Genomic DNA, 25,717 nt, shown 5'->3' with positions numbered 1-25,717 from the left:
CACCTCTGGCCGTAATAACGGCCTTGGTACGCCTGGGCATTGAGTCAAACAGAGCTTGGATGACATGTACAGGTACAGCTGCTCATGCAGCTTCAACACGATACCACAGTTTATCAAGAGTAGTGACTGGCGTATTGTGACGAGCCAGTTGCTTGGCCACCATTGACCAGACGTTTTCAATTGGTGAGAGATCTGGAGAATGTGCTGGCCAGGGCAGCAGTCAAACATTTTCTGTATCCAGAAAGGCCCCTACGGGACCTGCAACATGCGGTTGTGCATTATCCTGCTGACATGTAGGGTTTCGCAGGGATCGAATGAAGGGTAGAGCCACGAGTCGTAACACATCTGAAATGTAAAGTCCACTGTTCAAAGTGCCGTCAATGCGAACAAGAGGTGAGCGAGATGTGTAACCAATGGCACCCCATACCATCACGCCGGGTGATACGCCAGTATGGCGATGATGAATACGCGCTTCCAATGTGCGTTCACCGCGATGTCGCCAAACATGGATGCAACCATCACGATGCTGTAAACAGAACCTGGATTCATCCGAAAAAATGACATTTTGTCATTCGTGCACCCAGTTGAGTACACCATTGCAGGCGCTCCTGTCTATGATGCAGAGTCAAGGGTAACCGCAGACATTGTCTCCGAGCTGATAGCCCATGCTGCTGCAAACATCGTCGAACCGTTCGTGCAGATGGTTGTTGTCCTGCAAACGTCCCCATCTGGGTACTCAGGGATCGAGACGTGGCTGCACGATCCGTTACAGCCATGCGGATAAGATGCCTGTCATCTTGACTGCTAGTGATACGAGGCCATTGGGATCCAGCACGGCGTTCCGTATTACCCTCCTGAACCAACCGAGTCCATATTCTGCTAACAGTGATTGGATCTCTACCAACGCAAGCAGCAATGTCGCGATACGATAAACCGCAATCGCGGTAGGCTACAATCCGACTTTTATCAAAGTCGGAAACGTAATGGTACCCATTTCTCCTCCTTACACGAGGCATCACAGCAATGTTTCATCGGGCAATGCCGGTCAACTGCTGTTTGTGTATGAGAAATCGGTTGGAAATTTTCCTCCTGTCAGCAAGTTGTAGGTGGCTCCACTGGCGCCAACCTTGTGTGAATGCTCTGAAACACTAATCATTTGCATATGACAGCATCTTCTTCCTGTCAGTTAAATTTTGTGTCTTTAGCATGTCATCTTCATGGTGTAGCAATTTGAATGGCCAGTAGTGTAGATAATCATGAGATTCAGGATAAGTTCAATAATTTAAGAATGAATGTTTTGAGTCGATGCACAACAATCTGAATTCCAGCATGAGGTTAAGACACATTGCTAAGCAGACAGAAGCGCACGGGACCAAAATACAAGCCCAAGTAAACTCACAATAGGAAATTGTTAAACTAGATCTAATGGGCAGTATAGTAAGGGAATAGTGAAGTAGTTCATGTGAAAATAAGTGCAAACAAAATAAAAATTATTTGATTACAGTAGTATCAGGTGTGCAATAGTCATATTCAAATTTAGAATCGAAAGCACATGAGCTGGAAAAGAACACTGAAAGATGTAAAAATCTGCAACATGTGAGCTGATACGAACATAATTCGCCAACAAGTTAATGCGAGAAAATCACGGTGCGGGCTATTGTACAATCATTATTGTCAATAATCTGCTCATTCAAAGAGAATTTAAGGAATCGGGCACACACAAACAATTACATCCAACTAATTTCATGATACAATTTAGAGTTGCATTCATGTGAATTCAGAACAAGTCAGAAAAAAATATTTGGGAACGACATGAGTGCATGTACTAGAACATGGGGAAACTGTGTGTATGTGTGTGTGTGTGTGTGTGTGTGTGTGTGTGTGCGTGATCAATATACTATATTTGTTTGCTTTGAAAATGTGTTTCTCCACAAGGATTGGTTACAAGAGAAACTGTGAAGCATAAAAAGAAAAATTATTTTCGATGCACAACTTTAATTGTGGCAAAGGGTCAATGTGCATCTTCCTTCAAAAATACTGAAAATCGAATGGTTATACAGAACATCCCATCAGCGATGATTATCTGATTATAATTTTGATTAAGTATTTGCTGTGGAAAGTACGAAGGCAGTGGGCATCATGTAACATTCAATGATTTCTGTGAGGTATTACGAGTCATTGACCCTTTAGAAGACACATCAAACGCAATCAATACTTTCAATTATACAAAGCACCATGGCAAGATAAATTTGAGCACCTGTAATGGAGTCAGCAAAACAATAATTAAACAAGATACAATTATGAACGAACAGATGACCTTTCGCAGAGTTATGCGCAGAATGATGATTGTTTTAGAAATGATGAAAGAGGTAAAATGATTTTGAAAGGCAGAACCAAAGAGCAGTGCAAGAGAGAAGATTTCGGGCTCAATGAACTCTTGAGAGATGGATAACAGATACTGATAAAATGAGCGAACACCAGTAAACTGAATGTAGTTTCAGATGAGAACCACTCCGGCACATGTTAACAATTTAATGTGTTGTCTCCAACAGTACAAATGATTAGATGTGATACTGAAAACATTAAAGGTGAACTAGTAAAACATCAAACAATGGTAAATCCAGGATGGAATATAACAATACAAGAGAAGGAAAGTTGCTATTCACCATATAGCGGAGATGCTGAGCCGCGATAGGCGCAATAAAAAGATTCACACAAACACAGCTTTCGGCCATCATAGCCTTTGTCAGCAATAGACACACATACAAACACGCACTCACGCAAGTGGAAATAGCACACACATCTACAGTCTCAGAGAGCTGAAACTACACTGCGAGCAGCAGCACCAGTGCATGGTGGGAGCGGCGACTGAGTGGGGGTAAGGAGGAGGCTGGGGCAGGGAGGGGGAGGGATAGTATGGTGGGAGTGACGGACAGTGAAGTGTTGCAGTTTAGACAGAGGGTAGGAGAGAAGGTGCGGAGGGGGCAGGGGGTAAGTAGCGGAAAGGAGAGAAATAAAAATAAAAGAAATTAAAAGACTGGGTGTGGCGGTGAAATGATGGCTGTGTAGTGCTGGAATAGGAACAGGGAGGGGGCTGGATGAGTGAGGACAGTGACTAACGAAGGTTGAGGCCAGGAGGGTTACGGGAGCGTAGTTATGTATTGCAGGAAAAGTTCCCACCTGCGCAATTCAGAAAAGCTGGTGTTGGTGAAGGTGAACTAGTAATGGACAAAGTACAAACTGCAATGACACTTTAATTTCAGTGATTGAACTTTGTGTAAATAGTCATAAAATTACAGCTGCCTTAGACCCTGAAAGTGATGCTACCACAATATCTAGCAATTTATACAAACAGTTTTAGTGTTTCTGATAAGAATGAGGAATTGGAAGTCGACTTCATTAGCTTCATCAGAGAAGAAGTAGTTTCTGCAGGTTTAGAAGTTAGAATTATTAAGAAGAAAATAGATCATGGGATAGAAGCAGCAGATTACATGTAGGATTATACGTCCATGGTGAGAGGAGAGAAAAATCAGGAGTTCATGTGAAAAATTAGGGAAAAATTGACAGTTTGAGCAATTTGCAAATGTCCTAGAGAGAAGAATTGCATGCAAGCATGCAGAGAGAGTATCCAACAAACCCGATACCATTAAATAAAATAATCTATTTTTGAAAATATACTATAACTGAATAGACAAAAAAACTTAAACATGGACTGATGAAAGAACGTCAATGTCAAAATGAAGCTTGACCACAGGAACTGTTAAGAACGAAATATTATCTGATCTACTAGCTATAAAAGAAGCTGTAGAAAATAAAATCAAGTTTATAATAGAAAACGATGTAATTGAGAGACAGACTGTGAATATTGCAATCCTATACACAGAGTAATATAATGGACTTTGGTATTACATCAAATGGAGGCTGTTCAGTTTAAACATTTCAAGTGCAGCATTTGTTTGAGCTCTGGATGTGATTCTACGGAGAAGCTTTTGTAGAATGTAATACACTATGGAGATGATAATTTGGTTGTATCTACTCCATGGGAAAAACACAGAGACAGGCTGGATAGTTCAGATTACACTAAAATCGGCTGGACTCACCTCCAGTCGGCTAAAACTGGAATTCATGAAGAAGATACAATGTTTAAAGAATGTCATATCATCAGCAAGAACTGAACCAGACCTGAAGAAATTAGAAGCAATTTGAAATTTTCTGTTACCAATCTGTAAAAAAACAACTTCAATCATATCTCTGCTTCTGTGAATACAACTGATATTTTATTAAATAACACTGTAATAAATTAAAAAGAATTTTTCCTGGACATGACAGATAGCCTTGTCACAGTGGTAACACTTGTTTCCGTCAGATCACCAATGCTAAGAACTGTTGGGCTTGACTAGCACTTGGATGGGTGACCGTCTGGGTCTATAGAGCACTGTTGACAAGTGGGGTGCACTCTCCCCTTGTGAAGCCAACTGAGGAGCTACTTGATTGAGAAGTAGTGACAACTCTGGTCACGAAAACTGAGAAAAGCTGGAAGAGCGGTGTGTTGACCCCACGCCCCTCCATATCTGCATCCAGTGACACCTATTGGCTGAGGATGACAAGGTAGTCAACTGGTACCACTAGGTCTTCTGAGGCTTGTTCGGACAGAGTTTCTGAACGTGGAGTACTGATCAAGAGGAAGGTGCTTGATGAGATCAAGAAGCAACTCGTAAGTGATCCACTACTGCAGATGCCAGCTCTTAAAAACATTTTACCTTGGAACAGACATGAGTGAATTTGCTTTGGCACTGCATCCATTTATATGAAATAATCATTAGGAAAATCACATGATAGTGTTTTCAAGCTGAGTTCTGTCAGCTTGAGACAGGAAATGGAGTACGACAGCGCATGAAGCGTTCGCGATTGTGGAGGGCTTGGACCAGTTCCATTATTTTCTGCATGTACAGCACATCATTGTATGGAGAGATCATCTAACATTATTCTTCTCACCTCAGTGCACATTCATTACGTAATCAGCTTGCTAGATGGGCCCTTGCTTTACAGGAATTTGACTTTGAAATCCAATATATTTCTACTGAAACAAATGTGGTACCTGATGCTTTATCACAGCATCTGCCAAATTTAAAACATATTTTCACCAACACTTCAAAGAAATCAAGACCAATTTTATAAGAGGTGTGAACAGTGTGTCAAAAATCCATAAGTTCCTACATTACACCAAGGCACAGCAGGTGGCAGATGTAATTTTAAAAATGATCATCGTAATGTATCAAGAAAATTTGGCAACCTAATTCATGATGACATCTTATACCGCAGAAATGCCCAAGTCAAAATTGCGATGGCTTTGCATGCCAAAATATAATACTGATGATTTGATTAAATATATAAATATATACACACAGTTTTCCACATTTTGGTCTGAAGAAATGCTTACTTTTATTTATTTATTTCATGTTCCGTAGATCCAGTTAGTGAGTTAATCACAAGGCTATGGAACATGTCAAATTGTACAGGTTTCAATTTAAACTTACAATAAATACAAGGGCAATTCAATGCCAAATTGTACATAGTTTGCATAAGACATACTATAAGCACAGTAATAGATAAAATGTCAGCTAGATAACATAACAACCATTTAACAGAAAACGGAGTTTCAAATAAAGGTAAAAGATAAGAGCACAAAGTTAAATCAGATATTAGGCCTACAAGAGTAAATACAGGTACAGCCAATTTGTTGTTACAAAAAGTGTGCTAATGCTCAAATGCACAATAAAATCAATTGAACTACTTCTAGACACAATAAGTTTAGTGATGGTATACATTTTCTTTCAGATATTCATCCACAGTATAAAAAGATTTCTCAGTCAGGCAATCTTTGAGAACTTGCTTAAATTTTGACAGTTCTGTATGAACACATTTGATATTTAGTGGTAGAGCATTGAACAGCTTAATGCTGGAGTAGTAAACTCCTTTTTGTTCCAGAGTGAGACGTTTCATTTCGAAATGTAGATTGTTTTTGTTTCTGGTGTTATAGCCATGGAATTTACTGTTGTCTTGGTAGATAGAATAATTTTTGCACACAAAGGTCAGCAAGGAAAAAATATACTGTGAGGCAGTTGTTAGGATGCCTATCTTCCGAAACAAGTGCCTGCAAGAATGTCTTTGATGGATTCCACACATTATTCTGATTGCTTTTTTTTTGGAAGGTGAAAACTTTTTTTGCAAGTGATTGGTTCCCCCAGAATATGATAGCATATGACATCAATGAGTGGAAGTAGCCAAAGTAGGCAACCTGCCTGCAAGAACGTCTTTGATGGATTCCACACATTATTCTGATTGCTTTTTTTTTGGAAGGTGAAAACTTTTTTTGCAAGTGATTGGTTCCCCCAGAATATGATAGCATATGACATCAATGAGTGGAAGTAGCCAAAGTAGGCAACCTGCCTGCAAGAATGTCTTTGATGGATTCCACACATTATTCTGATTGCTTTTTTTTTGGAAGGTGAAAACTTTTTTTGCAAGTGATTGGTTCCCCCAGAATATGATAGCATATGACATCAATGAGTGGAAGTAGCCAAAGTAGGCAACCTTAATGGCGTCAACTTCAGCCACTGAAGAAATTACCCGTAATGCAGATGTTGCCGAGCTAAGTTTTTTACATAGATGAAGAATGTGAACTGACCAATTACATTTGCTGTCTATGTAAGCACCCAGGAATTTTGTATCTTCAACCTTCTGTATTGGTTGATCTCTACATTTTATGTTAATTACATCAAGATTAATTTGTGATGTATGGAACCTCATATAATGAGTTTTATCTGCATTGAGTGAGAGACAATTTAAGATGTCATTAAAAATAGTATTTGCAGTTTGTTCAAGATCGTGATCTATCAAATCGTCAATTAGAATTGTGGTATCATCAGCAAACAGGGTAAATTTGCTGTTTGTCTCGGAACAAAGCAATGTCTTCAAGAACAGGTGACCTTTAATACCGTGTCTTGGCTAGTACGAAGAGATACAAAAGAATGTGATTTATGTAAGCGTACCAAGGTGTCTACAACACAATATAAAGGATAAATGAACAATATTCTCCCACAAACAGGCTAAGTCATTGCTTTCAATGTTTTTTGACCGCTTCCTAAATCTCGCGGAAACTTCTCACGGAGCTCATTTAGTGGAATTACAGCAGAACCCCACTTTTACGATTATCAAGCAGCTTTAAAGAATAGTGTAAAACAAAGTAAAATGTAAAATATGGGCAATAACTTTTTAAACAGTAAAAGTAACATATGTGATACCCCATCTTGCATTTTCATAGTTTGTTTGATATATGTACATAATAGGCATCAAAATAATAGCAAGGGGGCTGTTTTTTATCCATCACTAGATGTGCCCTATGGTGTTATCCACAGCTAAAAAGTTATTTACAAAGAAATATTAATGCAGAAACTAACTATACACACATATGCACCATCGAAAAAGTTCTCTCTTGGAGATATTGAGATGCAAGCCACACATGGGCCAGTAAAGTGCATGACACACACACACACACACACACACACACACACACACAATGAGAGAGAGAGAGAGAGAGAGAGAGAGATATGATGCAAGAAGTTGACAGAATACATTGCTCACAACTCATTCGTTTATTTAACAGAAAAAAATTACACAACTAAGTAGTGAATTACAAAATGTGCCAGGAAAGGAAGTAAATTACTTCATTGCTATTTGCGATGTATCGAGCACAGAAAAGATCATAATTGTCTTCGTGTGTGCAGAGGGCCAGAAATCTACTATAATACATCTCTGTAAACAATGTACTAATACTTCTTATTTTCTGCATATATGTAGAGGTTGCTGGCTCTCAACACATGCAAGCAGCCAACGTACATCTGTCTGTGCAAAAAACATGGTGTGCCCAGATGAATACCTGCCACTATTTATTTATAGTGATTGAGATAGCCACTTTCAAAGAGAACTGCTAAAGTTTGAATTAGAAAGGCAAATTTGTTGGGATGATAGGAATTTGTGGTGTCAAAATTGTCTCCAAATCCAGTAGTTACGTTGCCCATCCCACGGGAACAGTGATCCCCCCCCTCAGAATAAAAGGTACCATAGCCTATGTGTTTATTCAGGATGAAGGCTATCTCCCAGTCCAATGTTCATCCAAATCCATCCAGCCACTTCAGTGTGAAGGAGTAACAAACATACTAACTCAACGAAGAAAGAAAATAAGCAAACAATTTTGTACTTGTTTTCTTAAATTATGTTCTCAAGCTGTAACATTTCATTTCACAGTGTGTATAATTCACATGCCTGCTAATTTAGAATCATTTAATATTTAGCTATTGTTTGTTTCCTATCTACTGGGGCCCTTTGTTACTTGTTACTTTCTCACTGAAACTTCATTTTGCCATTAATTTCCAGGTTAAATTTATTTTTTGAGGGCCAGGGATGTGAAAGAGTCCTATATCCTCTCATGTTGGTATATTTATTACATTTTGAGACATTTTGTAAGTTTATTGCTTAGTGTTACCATAGAGTATGTGTTATATTACTGCAGCTACCGCTGGTTTAGCAATGTCCCGCATTTAAGAGCAAGTTTTGCCTACTGACAATGCTTTCTGAAATTGTAGTAGACATGTAATGTACACGCTTGGTGTAGCACAGCAGTAGCAAGTCGCTGTTATGGTACTGACTCCAAACTGGTCAGCCGCTCTCACTAAATGTGCTTGTATGAGGCATGTGTGTTTGAATGGACTGATCGGGGGGGGGGATAAACAAATAAAAAATTAAAAAATATTGCAACACCAAGGTGTTGTGCAACATAAATCATGTGTTTCCACACCTGAAAGTTGTTGTCTATTGCAATTTTGTGGCAGTCGCATAAGCGTGGCACTATCAGGTTTTGAATGAGGTCATGTAATACCACAATGAGAAACCGAATATTCCTTCTGCAATACTGCAGATAGACTTGGTAGTAATGTATACTCTGTACATAACTAGTGGCACAGGTGGTCACGAGAATGTACGGTCGCAAAATGACAGGGCTCCGGGCACCCAGGTGGCACTACCAAGACGGAAGACATTGTGTTCAGTGTATCGCTCTGGTGCATCATCCTGCACCTGCAGCAGATATCTGAGCAGCAATTGGCAACAAAATCATGCAATGAACTGTTACAAATCAGTTATTTCATGGACGGTAACAAGCACTCCATTGACCCCATACCACCGCCATTTGCAATTTCAGTGGCGTCATGTGAGAGGTCGCTAGAGGGCAGGACAGAGGCCTATTGTGTTTTCTGGTGAAAGCTGGTTCTGCCTTGGTACCAATGATGGCCTTGTGTTGGTTAGGAGGAGGGCAGTTGAGGGCATGCAACCAAATTGATTGCAAATGACACGCACTGGACCTATGCGTGGAGTTATGGGTCTGGGGTGCAATTTTGCGCGACGGCAGGAGCACTCTCATGGTTATCTCATGCACCCTGACTGCAAATTTGTGTGTCAATCTGGTGATTTGACCTGTTTTGCTGCCATTAATGAACAGCATTCCAGGGAGTGTTTTCTAGCAGGATAAGAGTCGCCCACATACAGCTGCTAAAACCCAACAAGCTCTACAGTGTTTCAACATGTCGCCTTGGCCTGCTCGATCAACAAATCTGTCTTCCATCAAGCACATATAGGACACAATCAGATGACAACTCCAGCCAATGTTGGCTCACAGTTACATGGGTTGTGACGCCACGAGCCATATTTGGTTCACGTATACATTGTACTGTGGGCCATGTGAGCCATAACTGGCTCACATGCAGAGTTGTGTTTAGAAGCCTCATGAGCCTCATAGTACTCACAGATAGTGCATTCCAACTATGGGTTTAAAAGTGGTGGCTCCACTGAACACACTCATGTTCATAACACTCAATATTTTTGCAGTTGGTAGCCATTGTGATTCTTAACTGCAAATGTCAGAAATATACTTAAAGATGACTCAGCAATTGTTAGTTTTGCTGACTGGTCTTGTGTGCTAGTTGAGGTTACGTTTGAATCTTTGATTAGTTTCCTAGTTTGTTATTATGGCCAAAAGAAGACAAAATTTTGAAGAACTTTAGCAGCTAGTGAATGACGCTATGCAAGAGAGCTTATCAAGCTGTAAAAGTGACATTTTTGGTAACACAGACAACTACAATGATTACGAGCCTGATAATAAACATTGTGTTAGAGACCATACAAAGCAACAGAAGCAAATTTGTTGGGATGGGATGACTCTAGTTCGTGGTGTCAAAACTGTCTCCTTTTGGCTCCCAATCCAGTAGTTATGCTGCCTATCCCATGGGAACAGTGACCCCCCCCCCCCCCCCCCCCGTCCCCAAGAATAAAAGGTACCATAGCCTAGGTGTTTATTCAGGATGAAGGCTATCTCCCATTCCAATGTTCATCCAAATCCATCCAGCCACTTCAGTGTGAAGGAGTAACAAACATACTAGCTCGACAAAGAAAGAAAATAAGCAAACAATTTTGTATTTGTTCAGGTTCACTGATGATATCTTCACAATCTGGACTCGAGGCCAAGATACCCTTTCTTCCTTTCTTCAAAACCTCAACACCTTCTCTCCCATCCACTTCACATGGTCTTCCTCAACCCAGCAAGCTACCTTCCTAGATGTTGATCTCCTCCATTCACACTTCTGTCCAAATTAAATCCAAACCAAAAAATCCCTCGCACACAGCCTGGCCATCTGCAGCCACAACAGAATAAATGCCTGATATAATCTACATCCTCAAAAACCAATAGGTCAGTCTTCAGGCCGAATTAGTAACAAATAAGAGGGAAAGTGTTTATCACATAGATAAATTGATAAAAACATCTACATCTATATCCATACTCTGCAAATCACTATGAAGCTCATGGCAAAGGGTATGTCCCGCTGTACCAGTTACTAGGATTTCTTCCCATTCCATTCACGTATACAGTGCAGGAAGAATTATTGTTTGAATGCCTGTGTGTGTGTGCTGTAATCATTCTAATCTTATCAAACAACACTGATGTGAGTGATACACAGGGTGTTTTAGTATATTCCTATAGTAACTAACTTTATTCTAACCCACAACTACTTTACATTTGAAGGGAAGGTATATAAACAAATCTGCGGCACAGCCATGGGCACTCTCAGGGCATCCTCGTATGCCAACCTACCCATTCTCATCTCTCACCAGGTTTATTTGCCACCCTCTGCCAAAGCATCTGCCCATCTTTCCTCACTCCTCTCCTTTCCTTTCCTTTCTTCCCCACCTCCCTGCCCCACAACCACCTGATGCTGTGCCTGTTGGCAGTCTAGGCCCTGCACACTCCACCAGACAGCATTCGTCTCTCTCCCCACCCGCACACTGCTATCCCTTCCCCTTCCCCACCCCCTCCATACTGCTGCTTGCACCCCATGTGATAGTTGCACTCCAGCCCAAGATGTTGGAGCTGGCGGTCATGTGTGCATGAGGTGTGCTTGCTCGTGTGTGTGTGTGTGTGTGTGTGTGTGTGTGTGTGTGTGTGTGTGTGTGTGTGGTTTTTTTTTTTTTTTTTTTTTTTTTTACTGATGAAGGCTGTGGCCGAAAACTTCATGTGTCTTAATTGTGCCTGTCTGCAACCTGACACGTCTTCTTTATGGTAAATAGCAATCTGTCTTTTTCCTATATTGTTGATATTCCTATAGTATATATTAGACATAACAAAAATAATTGTTCAAAAATATACTGCCACAGTATGAAATAAATCTATTGGCAGTGCTTAGTGTTTTTTACTCATATTTTGTGCAAAACTATGGTGTACAAAGATCATCTTAAATTTTCTGTTAGAGCCAAAATAATTATTAATAATGTCACTAGATACATCACTCTTTAAAGGTGTTCTAGTAGTTTAATTTCAAATATAAATCAACATTTGATTGCTTTAAGCATGCTTTACCAGAAAGAAAGTAAAATTTCCCATTAATATGAAAATGACAGCGTAAGGAACAGTTAGGTATTACTTAAGATTTAGTATAATTACTTCACTTGCACTAGACAGATATCACACACTGTCAACAATGTAAAGTAACAATCTATCTAGAGTTGCCCCTCATAATACTTACACCACATGAACCAAGAAAGGAAACAGATCCATCAGTAACTGAAGTGCTAAAATCTTCAGCAGATATTAGGTCTTCCATATCTATGCCAAGACGACTTGATACATCTAAACCAAGACGCGCATTAAGCAACTGTCGTTGCTTTGCCATTCTTTCCCGCATAGCTGATGCTAAGTGATGAAAAGAAATAAATAGAAATTAAAAAGTCAGTAACAGAATTACATCAAAATATATTACAAATCCTGGCAAAGATGACAGTGCCAGTACACTGATATCGCAGAGCAAGTTTTCAGAATGCAATATCATTTTTGATAAATGCATGTAATGCCTGTTGGTCGGGCTTCATCCACAGTTAATTGAATACTATTCAACAAATCCACAGTTCATTGAATACTATTCAACGAACTATGGATGAAGCCCGACTAACAGGCATTACATGCGTTGATCAAAAATGATATTGCATTGAGAATGGCTAGTTTCTAGCAGAAATCGAGATCTGCCGATAAAATTTAACAAGGATGACTGATAGCTGAAATCTATTATTTACAATGCAAATTTATCTTGTTACGGACATACACAGTGTACACTGCATAACAACAATGTAGCTCATAGTAATTGTTCAAAGTGACAACCACCAGTCTCAATGAATGCATAACTAGGGTGCATGACTTCTGCTGCATTATCTCCAAGATCCCTTGTGTCTGTTGTACAGGGAGTCAGGCCGCTAGGAGCCTAGCAAGCCTGTCTTCATTTGTTTCTATGGAGATTTCATACACCAACGTCTTGACCCAGTAGGAAAACTGTCCAGATCTGTGAGATCTGGCGATCACACAGGCCATGGGACAGGACCTCCCCTACCAATCCAATGATGATGGTACGTATTGTTCAGGAGCTCACGAACATTAACATCAAAGTGGGCTGGTGCACAGTTGTGTTGAAACCAGTTCACTGTGCAGACAACAAGGGACATAGTTTCCAAGTACTATGGCAGCACATTTCACAGGAACACCAGGTAACATGGACCAGTCAAACGAGGAGACAGCAGATAAGGTCCTATTAGTTGATCTTGGATGATGCCCACCCCTATGTTGGCAGAATCACTGCTTGTGGCCACTGATGTGTGAGTGTGGTAACTGTTGAAAACAGTCACAGGTGAATGAGGTCTCAGCCACGAACAACATAAACTGTACGAAGTTCAGCACTACTGTGGATAATCCTCTGACAGCAATGAAGGCAAGGCTCGAACTTCGTTGCTCCCACTGCTTACACACATTATTTACGACAGGGGTGTAATACCTACTCCAGCAGTACTCTCCATATTGTACCCTAAGAAGAGTGAATTTCAGAGGCAAGCTGACAGGAGATTATTGCTGGATGGTTGGCTACACAATCCAACACCTCTCCTCGAAATCTGTTGTTCCAACATGTCCTTGGTGGGAACCTTGGGCAGCTCTCTATAATGTGAATGGCTCCTTCTCTAGTAAGTTGGTATCCATGGCGATGAACTTCTTTCCATTAGGATGATGCCTACTGGGAAAGTGTTTTCTGTACATTTGTGTTGCTTTACGGGCTCTACATCCTGACACACCATACTTTAAATGCAAGTCTACCAACCCTCATCGTGAATAACATTCTATCTTTGATCAAGTGTCACGCACTGTACACAGGAACACATCTTGCAATGGACGCATCACAAGCTGCCTGATGCAATGGACAACTGCCACCAGGGGTAGTGGAGTGCACGAGATACAGGTTAATGCACCTGCTTGTCCATGTGACACATACTATGAGATAAGCTGTGTACAATGTGTGTGGTGGTCAGGGATGTACATTGTTCATCACCCACTGCTTGTTCCTGTCTACAACAGACACAGGGTATCTTTGCGCAAGTGTGGCACAACTGAATGTGCCATTGCAATACATGCACTGAAACTGATGGTCATCACTTTGAACACTTACTATGAGCTACCTTGTCTTTATGAAGTGTATGCTGAGTATGCCCATAACACAATAAATATGGATTTCCAACCACTGGTTTCCTGTCTCAATACAACTGATGGTGGACCCATTATCACCTGTTGCAATGTTTGAGACACTTCATATATTACAAAAATCTTATGTATAACTGCAATTTGAAAGACATGAAGGATTTAACCAAAATATTCACTTTAAAGCAATTACCCTGAAAAAAGAAATGAGTGGACTGGACCATCTACAATAGTTAGGTGTAAGTTCAAAGAGGCAAGTGAAGGGCATTCCAAAATAGCTGTTAACTTGCATGTGGCATCATCTGTGTATTCACAGTTTCAAAATACGGTCTATGTCACATTATTAACTGATTTCTCATCAATGAAGGGGTCAAAGAAACAGATTTTTACATGACTCAATGCACAGTTTAGGCGTATTACTGGATTAAGAATGCATGTGCCTGATTGAGCCAAAAATATATGCAAGAACTGTTATATTGCTGGAAACTGAAAATGTCATTTCTGTTTGAGTACCTCTGATAAAATATGCTATACATGAACTTATTCTTGTTGAAAACTCACCTAACATTGTTCTAAGTTCTGGGAACACCTATATAAATATCTCAGAATAACTTGGATGCCATAAAGTGTTTGTGAATGTAGTTCTTTGTTTCTTCCATAAAATGCAGGAACATGCCCACTATAAATTTAGTGAAATCAATTCAACTCTTCTTAAAGGCTGCATGGAGAGTATGAATTCTTTCATATAACTTGAAGGCAGTGTTTGGAACAATGCATATGAAATTGGCTGTTGAAGGTCCTATTATCCTTATTTGGGAAGGTAAATTGGGTAATCTTATATATTACTAGCAAGTTTATGATTTCTTTATTTATATATATATTTATTTGATTGGGGGGGGGGGGGGGGGGGGGTTGAATTGTGAACTAGAGTTGAACATCCTTCCAGATATGCTTGATACTACAATAAAAAACAAAGAACTAATGATTATCAATATGGCAATGTGAAAAATAAGCATGTGAAAGTACAAATTTCTAACAATACAGGGTGTTTATAAATTAGTTATACAAAAATAACCTTTAACTGTGAAAAAGGTAAATAAATTACAGAAATATTTGATACTGCAGTGAATGCAGTATATCTTCAACTTTTATTTAAAAATGTTCAATGTGGCTAACTTTTATAACACAACAAACGTCCCATCTGTAATCAGTTTCCTGTCAAATTCTATAAAGGATGTATTAATGTACGGTTGCAACTGTGTGCAATATTCGTTGTTGCAGCTCAACAAGGTTTCCCAGAAGTATAGGAACAACACTCTATGTTTAATGTAACAGAAGTCAACTGGAGTTAAATCAGGTGATCATAGTGATCTGAATATTGTTCCACCATGTCCAATCCAAGTCATCAGCACATTCCTACAGAGATAAGTGAAAACTTCATGATGATAACGTGGTGGCGCGCCATCTTACTGGAAAGTAAATTGTGCGTCCATATCAAGTTGTGATTGAGGTATTAGATAACATTCAAACATATACAGGTATGATTTTACCACAGGTATGGATTCATGAAACCATAAATAACACTGTGCATGGTCTGCACCATTATACAACTCCATGATGACTGTTGGAATAACTATTTGGTACATGCCACCTAGTGGGAATGCCATAAACTAAACGTCTTAGGTGGGAATAAAACTTGAAGACATTGCATTCAATGCTGTTTCAAAGACTTCTGCAATTTATTTATCCTTTTCACAATTAGAGGTAACTTTTGTATAAATAATTTATAAACACTCTGTATATCAGAAGAGTATATTCCTTAGGATATTAATTGACTGCATGCCAATGATTATCAAATGTGTAAACACAACTTTCCCCACTTAGTGAATTATATTCCATTTTCACATCTCTTAACTGACAAAGATGCGACCTAGTCTGTGTAGGAAGTAACCATACCATGCATTTTGTGATCATTTCTTCTTTATTTTATTTTCATATTCAGTAACTGAAATTTAATGGAAGCTCACTAATGATCAAATACCATGAAATTGGCAAACAAGGCATAATACAATAACATACCAGGGATAAGATTCTTGGAACGTTTTTTTCCTATTGTTTTACCAATATTGTAAATTTTAAGACTTATCACATCTCTTTACTAAAGAGACTACCTATACAAGGTTATCAATGCATCGAGCCTCTCCTATGCAAAGCATATCCAGTACTACCCACATTAAGAGAGAATAACTAAGTTCTTTTGTCTCCTGAACCTACATCAAGACTGTTGATAACCTTTTATTACCGAGGTGTTTCTACATTATGAACACAAACTCCATTAATTAACCAGATACACTACAGTTCTCTGGATTATTCCAAATTTCCACAATTCAAAAATTGAATACTCCTTTCCTGGTCAAACTGTTGCTACCCTGAAACATCTGAAGCTTGGAAGTCAAACTAGTAGAGAGATCTGCAGATCCCATGGTTACTCTGGGAGTAAGCATGGGATTGTTCTTACAACAGGAGCTTACATGCATAAAGCATTGAGCAGTCTGGTGACATATGTAGTCAAGTTTCTTACAACAAAACTATCACTTGAAGCCAGGTAGGAGTTGCTACTTTCATTAAGACAGAACCTCTTCATAGTTTACTTAGGAAAGAGATTTCTGCACATGCATTTTTGATATTACCTACAAAGAACATAGGCTTAACGATTAGAAAGAACAATCCACCAGTCCCTGGGCAATTACGGAGCTGAGGAGAATAAGTTTCTGCAGCCCACTTGATTCTACTGTCCTCACATGACATAGGAAAGGGGGGCAGTTCTTGAGGTCATAACAACTAATCAATCACAGCTGTCTGAAGGGACTGCTGGGCCTCATTGCAACCAGCTGGTAACTCGAGTCTTCTTACTATGCAAGACCTCTGCCAGGAAGCCGTCTGCTCCATGCAAGGGTTATCTGGCTTGATGGCCACTGCCCAGAGTCCCAGTGCTCCCAAAGGACAGGCACCTATTCCTCAGCATGCACAGGGAGGTAACAGTTGGGGCATCTACAATGTGATCCCTGTGTAGTCAGGGTGTTACTACTGTGCGGATACCCGACAAACCCCATATGGGCTGGGTACTATGACACATGACCTGCACTCCTGTAAAAAATTTAGAAAAGTGGAAATCAAACAAGATGTCAGGACCAGGCATGAGTAAACCAAAATGACTAAAGTAAAATAATATTTTGAAAATAAGAAATAAATGAAGTGAGGAAAAATGATAACTGATGTCCTACAAGCAAGCCAGGTTGTCAACTAGGAATCTGTTTTACAGACCAAATCTGAGAAACAATATAATCAGATAGTAAGACTGTAGCGCAGTAGTACTGCAACAGCTCAACACCCCGTGCTTGTCATTGCTTGTTATGTAATCACAAGTGAGAGAGAGAGAGAGAGAAAAAGAGAGAGAGATAATGCGCACGCGCAAGGGGGAGGAGAGGGGGGGTGGCACGTGCATGCATGCATGCCTGTGTGCGCATGGAGAAGGGAGGTGGGAGTGCTTTTGAGATTCTGAATGCCACTGAATATGGCTCTCATGAACCCATCAATTCCACATCTGCACGACAGTCCTGAGATTCAGACCAACAGAACAATCCACCAGTCCCTGGGAAATTACGGAGCTGAGGAGAATAAGTTTCTGCAGCCCACTTGATTTTACTGTCCTCACGTGACATGGGAAAGGGGGGCAGTTCTTGAGGTCATAATAACTAATCAGTCACAGCTGTCTGAAGGGACTGCTGGGCCTCATTGCAACCGGCTGGTAACTCGAGTCTTCTTACTACGCAAGACCTCTGCCAGGAAGCCGTATCGTATGTCACGATCCTGCAGAAGTTAAATTACAAAAGCTACTAGTAGATGTTCCTCCTCCTTCAACAAGGCTCACCACAATATGTTCATTAAAAAAATTCAAATTTGATTTCTGAATAAGAAACCTCCTGGATATTTCCATATAATTTGAAAGCTGTTATTCTGTTGGCTAGCTCAGTTGTATTGATATTTGTGCTACATTAGGCACCAAAAGCTGCTGCAAGTATGTCAGAGCACATACACAGCTCTCATTTAATGCAGTCCTGACGAGAAATTAAAGTGAGATGATATGGTGTGTTATATGTGAGACCTGTTTATCATTTTACCTATTATCTCATCTAGCTTAAACATTTTCACTCCAGTCCTTGGTTGGCAGAGAGGGACAAAAGTCATAAGCCTTCAGTTAAACAGCACATTTGCTTCAGTACTTGCTGGCCAACCTTTAAAACCCTACCATACCATAGCGAAGCAGCAGCAAAAACTCCACTGACGGACATGAGCTAGCTGTGTAGGTGGCAGCTGTATAAACAAAGCACGAAGTTGACACACAATCCATGTGACATCTCTTTGGTAATAGTGATTTCTTTACGATGCTACTGGGCTGAAATGACATTGACTACAGTGCATGTTTACAGTTTCATTCCCCTCATTTTCTCTTTGCATGGAGTTGGGTCAGTTTTTGCAACTTACCTGTGCCTGCATCCTTGCCAGTGGCCCTTCTTGCCACAACCTCAATATGGCCCTGGTTATATAAATACTTGGCTTGATCCAAACTGTCATCCCCTACAGTTTCTATTTGCTTGTCCCAACAAGACGATAGTGACTGCCACTTACTTAACTGTATTTAACATCATTTCGCCAAACCTAGTCAAGTGTACACACTGACTGCAGCCTCTCTGACATTTGCACCAGCAACAGTCATGTCATATTACAAATCACAGTACCTGCCTTGCATTAGTAGAGTTTCCTCCCACCACTCCTTAGGATATACGCCTGATGGTCGGTTGGGTTTGCCTGTCCTACAATACTATAATTCACATATCCTAATGTCAGAAGACAACAGAGACGTGCAGAGCAAGAGAGAGAGAGAGAGAGAGAGAGAGAGAGAGAGAGAGAGAGAGAGAGCGAACAATAGGAACAAATTCAGGAAGCCTGGAGGGGATGAGGTTTGCAAATGTATGGTGGCAGAGAAGGAGCATAAACCTTCCATATTGTGAAGTGTAGATGAAACACAATGAATGAAAAAGCGTCACCACAGCAGTAAGGCCACATCTTAGTCCGGAGGACAGCAGTCATCAACATCCAGTGCTTCAGCAAGGCAATCATACAGAGTCTAAATTTCATTGGCTGCCGGTGATAAGTAGAGTTGGATGCAAAGAACACTGACATGGGGATGCCTTCCGAAGGATCACACAATATAGCAAATGCGTGCAAAATAAAGAAATTTATTATATCAAACAAAAAATGACTGACAGGTTCGTATCTTCCATTGGCAGCTAACCCACAACACATTTCATAAACTTAGTTTTTGTTTACAAATAGGTTTATTTATCTTTTGCCCCCCCCCCCCCCCCATCATCCCTCAAAGCTTGAATGACAACCACCCTGATGAAATAAGGACATCCGTTACTTCAGTTTTTCATACATGATAAAATGTTTTGGAGCACAAGTCATACAACTACAAATTACAAAAAGGATTTCCGTACAAAATCAACACTTACCTGATAAATCCTCATCTTGATCAAATTCCTTTCCTTCTGAAGCCATTAAATGACCTCCATTTGTCAAAACTTTGCACATATCAAATTTTTCAAAAGTCATTCGACCAGTCCTTGCCAGCACAGCAGCACCATCTCTGTCAACTGAATAACAAAAAAATTACCTTAAAGAGCTATAGCTACAGTTTTGCATGTTAATACCACCAAACAAACTGCTGGGGACCACAAATGTTAGTCACTTATTGTAGACTTTTTGAAAAAGTTTCAAAACTACAAACAAAATTGTAGAGTATGAAAACCAAAACAATCGAAAACTGCTGTTGTTATTCTTGTATTTATCAGCCCTAAGACTGTGTTATTGCAGCTCTCCACAATAGTCTATCCAATCCAAATGCTCTCATATCTACTTCAACATACATCCATTGGAACCAGTTAACTGTATTCTTGAGTTTGTATCCTCTACAATTTTATTACTCCTGATTTTCCTCCATTATGAAATGAACTATTCCTTCATACTTCAAGATGCATCCTGTTAACTTATTACTTATCTTAGTCACATTGTGCCACAAAACTTTTCTCCCCTCTTCGATTCAGTACCTTTTCATTAGTTACTCAATCTACGCTCTCATCATTCAGCTTTCTTCTAAATGGCTCTGAGCACTATGGGACTTAACATCTGTGGTCATCGGTCCCCTAGAACTAAGAACTACTTAAACCTAACTAACCTACGGACATCACACACATCCATGCCCGAGGCAGGATTCAAACCTGCGACCGTAGCGGTCACGCGGTTCCAGAAGTTGTGCCGACATATGTCAATTAACCATTAATGACTGTCATCCAACATACACGCAAAAGACAAACTTAAAGTTTTGAATAAGAAGCTCTGAGCACCCTAAGCACTGAAATGTGAAAACACGCACACTGCATTTGTAAATCATTTCACGTAACAGAATCACCATCCTACTGGCATGAAAATGCCAGTAAGCAGTAATAGCAATTTGTAAGACAACTAATGTCCACCAAGCACAACCCAAAAAACATCCACTAGAGACTCTCTCTAATCATAAGATATGCCATCCTCCCCCCTCGAACAAACTATTTTTTGAATTCATAAATTACAACTAAAATTTCCGATAAAGATTTTGCCTGCTTGTGGTTTCCAACAAACCTGAGATTTTGGTCTACAGACTCTGAACTATATCCTGATGATATTTTTCATCCTTATAACACCATAAACTACTCCTTTGAGTGAACTTACCAGTTTCTCACAATTCATGTTTTGTTTTGTGTCGGCCAGTATGACCAAACAATTGAATTTGAATTGAATTTCACCGACTGTCATCTCAATATGTATGTTGGGGTGATGAGATCGGCTACATTGTGATTGCGATGTAGAAGCAAACTGATTTGGAAAGATAAGCTGTCATTGGAATCCACTAATACTGGTACTACTGTGACAGCAGCCTAAGTCCTAGTCTGGGACACTGTTTCAATTAATGTACAACCAATACAATGTTTACTTCTCAGAGTAATAGAATTCAAATCTCAGCGAAACCCTTGAGGTTGTGGATAAGACAAACTCACATAGCCTTTGCCTCCTGACACAGCTTTGCTTACAGCTTGTGCACTTCCTGGCTGTTTCCAGCCACTGTATTTAAATGAAACTATTTTGTGCATAATGAAATGTAAATAACACAGCTTCCCATTACAATTATGTTCTCCAAAAAAGACTTGCTACCAAGTTCAAACATTTAATAAAATGCTGTATGTCTTTAGTACTTCAATGGGCACATGAAATTTTCCCTTCTTTACTGAAAAAATACAAGATTTAAATTCTTTAGAAAACATGAGAAATAAATCTAACACATCATGCTGACATTACAAGTCGTATCCCTTACAGAGGCCAGGAGAAGATTACAACGCAAACATTTCAATATATGATGATATGCTAACGTAAAAAAGCAAGCAATAGAGAAAATGTTTTGTATCACCTCACACATAAAGAAACAACGCAAGTCCACAGTGTGAAAATTCTATCCAAAGCCTCTAACAATACTGAACAACTAATTACATTTCTTCTGCCTCTATTTCTTATACAACCACGCTTTGTGAAAATCATAATTGTTATTTTTGTTAACATAGAAAACACTGAAGCCTCTCTCTGATATTTAAAATACTGTATGACCACTCACACTTCACATTCAGAAGGCCAGTTTCCTTTTCCCCCAAATCCAGTCTCCTCAGAATAACTACTGACACTATTTGTTGTCATTTCCATCCTTCATGGCATTCTACGATTAATAAAAAGGATTCATTCCTATATAACAAATACTACAACTCATCCCTTAAGCAACTAAAACTATGAAGTGAGGCAACAATAGTATGACTGTAACAGACTTCGACAACAACCTAACCGGCCACATGTGGATTTTAAGCAACAGTCTCGCAAATGAGAAGATATAGGAAAATGTCATTGGTTTCTAAAGTACAACAATAACATGTACACAGGACGATATGGCACTTATAAATTATAACGACAAAAACAGTTCATTAATGATATCTCAAATATGAATCACCTGTTCTTTTAGAGAGAGCTGGTGGATCCCACTGAGGGACATTTGATATAACAGCCTCCACAGCCTGAGCAGCTGCAATTCTTGTTTCCCATGCAGAACTATGCAAGTAACTGGCAATACGTGCTAACAAATGATGCAGCTCATGGGGGTGAAGCCGCTGGACTTCACCCAGCTGCCGAGCTGCAGCACGGCGTGTCACCGGAGATGATCCAGTCTCCAACAGCACAAACAGCCGATCCAGCCTAAAAATTGCGAGAAAAGTCTTACGAATACAGCTATAATTAAAATACAATAAAAACCACAATATATTATAAATGGAACAATATGAGGCACCTACACTTAATTATATATTAAGACTGCAGACAGAAAACAACTTTTATTCTTTTCTTTAGAAAAAAATTAGGATTATTGGTTGGACATGAAGGCAACAAAGCTCTTGTATCCACAATAGGCATTGCTACTGTTACATTTCTTTAAGCGCCATTAATTTTAAAAAATAGCAAACGCAGGCTCCGTCCATCGGCGTATGTTAGGCACTTTTAACTTTACCATCGAGTACTTTCCACATCGTAATCGTACACGTTTCTTTATATATAACTCAGAAGGCGGCTTGGCCACTAACACGTACCTCGAAGTCATCTTTCAGGAATTTGTTTTGATACAGCAGGTACAGTATTCACCTACAAATTAAAAGACGTCATTAATCAAATTAGATTAACAAAACACACAGGACAATTTCTCTTGCAAAGCTGAAGATTTTAGGCCAGGCGACATCAATGTGTTAGAAACTAATGTGCACTCCCATATGGAGGGGTTAAGATCGTAAATAGGTTAATTTGACATTTATTACGATATTCCATTTCTACTGAAATGTTGTCGTTGCTTTTATTTATAGCGAGCTCTACATATCATTTTATTTATACTGAATGGTTCACATCATCTGTCAATAAAGACATAACAAAATCCATACCAAGTACCTTAATGCAGAACACTACTGCTGCACCACAATTCATCTAAAATACTTACGTTGTCGTTATTAACACTCAAATCGTATGTGACACACTCATCCTGGCATTTCACTTGAATCTTGAATGTTTTTTATAAAAATAAACAAACAAACAGACAATAACAAATATTTTACTCGGAGAGAAAGGCATCCTACAACACTCAAATTTATACTGACAGCCATATTGCTGATGAGTCCGAATTTATGCCAGTCTTGCTCTCTGATTGGCCGAAAACTAACCAGGCATTTAAAAAATTTTGGTGGTTGTAACCAATCAAAATTGAAACAGCTTCACCACACCCCCGCCTGTTTCGTAAACAACTCATGTTAGAAATGAAAACATCGTGTGGTATTTATCTTAAGGGTTGGTATTCCGCACAGCAGAACACATCGATGGTATGTTTAGTATCATTAGTAATTTAGGTGCTTGCAGTTTCTGATTATGTGTGCGAGTAATAAAAGTGAATAAAGATAACTTGTATACAAAATTAATTTGTTGTGACATCCACGTTACATTGCATTGCACGCATGTTTAAATGGTATGGGAAGTGCCTGTCGAACGAAATTGCACTATTGTGGACGAGTGTTAGATGTGACGAAAATTAGTTGGTCAGGAAAGATCGGGAGGAGCACGTAATATTAGGTGATACGTATTAAAAAACAGTGCAAAGCGTTCGTGTTGAATTTGTGATAGCAGGCGTTTCAAGGAACAGTGTATATTCCGATTAAATCTTGTAAGCTCGAGCTGAAAGGATGGATGATTACGATTTGGTACCCACTGTATTTCATCCGAGAAAACCAATCAACAGAAAAACAAAAGTGAACATAGTTTTCGATCCTAAGGCAAGAAGGTGAGTAAATTAAATCTGAAGAAACTCGTTGTGTTATTTTTTCAAATATGTAATTTCAAGGTTTTTATATCTTAACTATAAATCGTTACTATATTAAATTGTTGTCCTTTGTTGTTGTATAGTTATGAAAGTTTCTGCTCTTTGTTGTTGTATAGTTATGAAAGTTTCCGTACACTGCAGAAAATGTCATACAATTTTAGAACATATGCACATAATACTTGAATAGTCGTAGTGTTATCTTTTTTTAAAATGTCCGTACGTGATTCACAGTTCGTAACTTCTTTTCTTATTCTTATTCTCTAGTTATTAAGTACGATTAATTTAATACAAACCACGATTTCTCCAAAATAGCCCAACTTTCTTAAAAAAATCTAACCACATCAGTCAGTCGTTAATTTTATCATTTCACGAGTGTTCCCCAGCTTACTTCTTATAATTACCATATTTTTTGTGTACTATGTGTGCTCAGCGCTGCATCTTTTTAATTCTAGTATTCTGTTATCTCTAGCTTTTGTTTGTATGTTTCTGCAAATCATTCACACTTTTTATTTTCATTTACAACCTCTTAACACTCTCTAAACTGCCTCCTTGCTACTTCCGTTACACAGGGGTATGCAACGTTTTTCTGCCTACCACCCACTTTTGTGTGTCTGATAGTATTAAAATTTTTGGACCAACGAACTTTTCCATAGCATTTATAAAGTAGGTACCAGTAAGTACTTCACTTTAAGAAATCTATGAAGCAGAATTATAGCAACTTAAAGTGTATATAAATAATTAATTACCTACCAAATAATTTGTCAAAATTTTATGAAAACGTATTGAAAGTATTTTTAGAACACCTGCCTCATATCATGCCCACAAAGAAAGCTGGAATGCCCACTGATGGGCAGTAGGGTCCAGGTTGACTACCATAGCCACAGACCCTTTTTTTTTTAAAAAAAAAAAAAAAAAGGGGGGGGGGAGGTGGGTGGGGGAGGAAAACAGCTTTTGCATCTTTTCAATGAAGACAGTTAAGTGAGAGTTACATTTCTAATGTGATTGATTTTTTATATCACTGCAAATGATGAGCTTTATATGAAAAATCAAGAATAATGAGAATAATGGGGGCTAATACCAGTAACTTTGATGGACAGCACACGCAAGTGGAATCAAATAGAATGACTTGCACTAGGTGGCTCAACTGCCCCAGATGGGGTTTCCTGGCCGATTATGCCTCATGATCTCTCTCTCTCTCTCTCTCTCTCTCTTCAATTAGCTTTTTATATATTGAAAAGTATTTATATCTTTGTGAAATGCTTTTAACTTCTCCTTTCTGCCAAAGAGATAGGACTTAAACCAATTGTAGGTAACTCTAGATCCACTATAACAGTGAAATTTTGCAACCTTGTCTGCAGCTCTTGATTCTCATTGACAACAAAGGAATAGGTCCCCCTAGTGCTTTTTTTATGTACCTAGTACTGATCCTTCTTGAATACCCTAACCAACTGCCTCAGCATGGCTATGATTCTGAATTTGCGTGGTGTAATATTCCTCCCACATGACATGGAATTGATTGTCATTTGCCCCGAGCCTTGGCGTATGGGTCCTAT

At 39.2% G+C, this 25,717-nt stretch overlaps 2 protein-coding genes across 2 annotated transcripts in view; one reads left to right on the top strand and one right to left on the bottom strand.

Annotated features, from left to right (window-relative positions):
- Positions 1 to 23,428, bottom strand: part of LOC126457585 (TATA-binding protein-associated factor 172) — a 291,210-nt gene extending 267,782 nt beyond the window's left edge. Inside the window, exons 1-5 of the mRNA XM_050094016.1 lie at positions 23,295 to 23,428; positions 22,897 to 22,948; positions 22,269 to 22,510; positions 19,693 to 19,833; positions 12,132 to 12,298 (exon numbers count right to left, since the gene is read on the bottom strand). Of these exons, the coding sequence (XP_049949973.1) occupies positions 12,132 to 12,298; positions 19,693 to 19,833; positions 22,269 to 22,510; positions 22,897 to 22,907 (561 nt within the window). The 5' untranslated portion in view covers positions 22,908 to 22,948; positions 23,295 to 23,428. The remainder of the gene's footprint in view (positions 1 to 12,131; positions 12,299 to 19,692; positions 19,834 to 22,268; positions 22,511 to 22,896; positions 22,949 to 23,294) is intronic.
- Positions 23,429 to 23,644: 216 nt separating this feature from the next.
- The window catches only part of LOC126457586 (uncharacterized), a 44,535-nt gene continuing 42,462 nt past the window's right edge, over positions 23,645 to 25,717 (top strand). The window contains exon 1 of the mRNA XM_050094017.1: positions 23,645 to 24,125. Coding sequence (XP_049949974.1) covers positions 24,028 to 24,125 — 98 coding nt within the window. The 5' untranslated portion in view covers positions 23,645 to 24,027. The remainder of the gene's footprint in view (positions 24,126 to 25,717) is intronic.

The sequence above is a fragment of the Schistocerca serialis genome, chromosome 2 (assembly GCF_023864345.2).
Source record: "Schistocerca serialis cubense isolate TAMUIC-IGC-003099 chromosome 2, iqSchSeri2.2, whole genome shotgun sequence".
Classification (NCBI taxonomy): domain Eukaryota; kingdom Metazoa; phylum Arthropoda; class Insecta; order Orthoptera; family Acrididae; genus Schistocerca; species Schistocerca serialis.
Note: the sequence above shows the minus strand (reverse complement) of the source record. Positions and strands in the feature narration are given on the sequence as shown.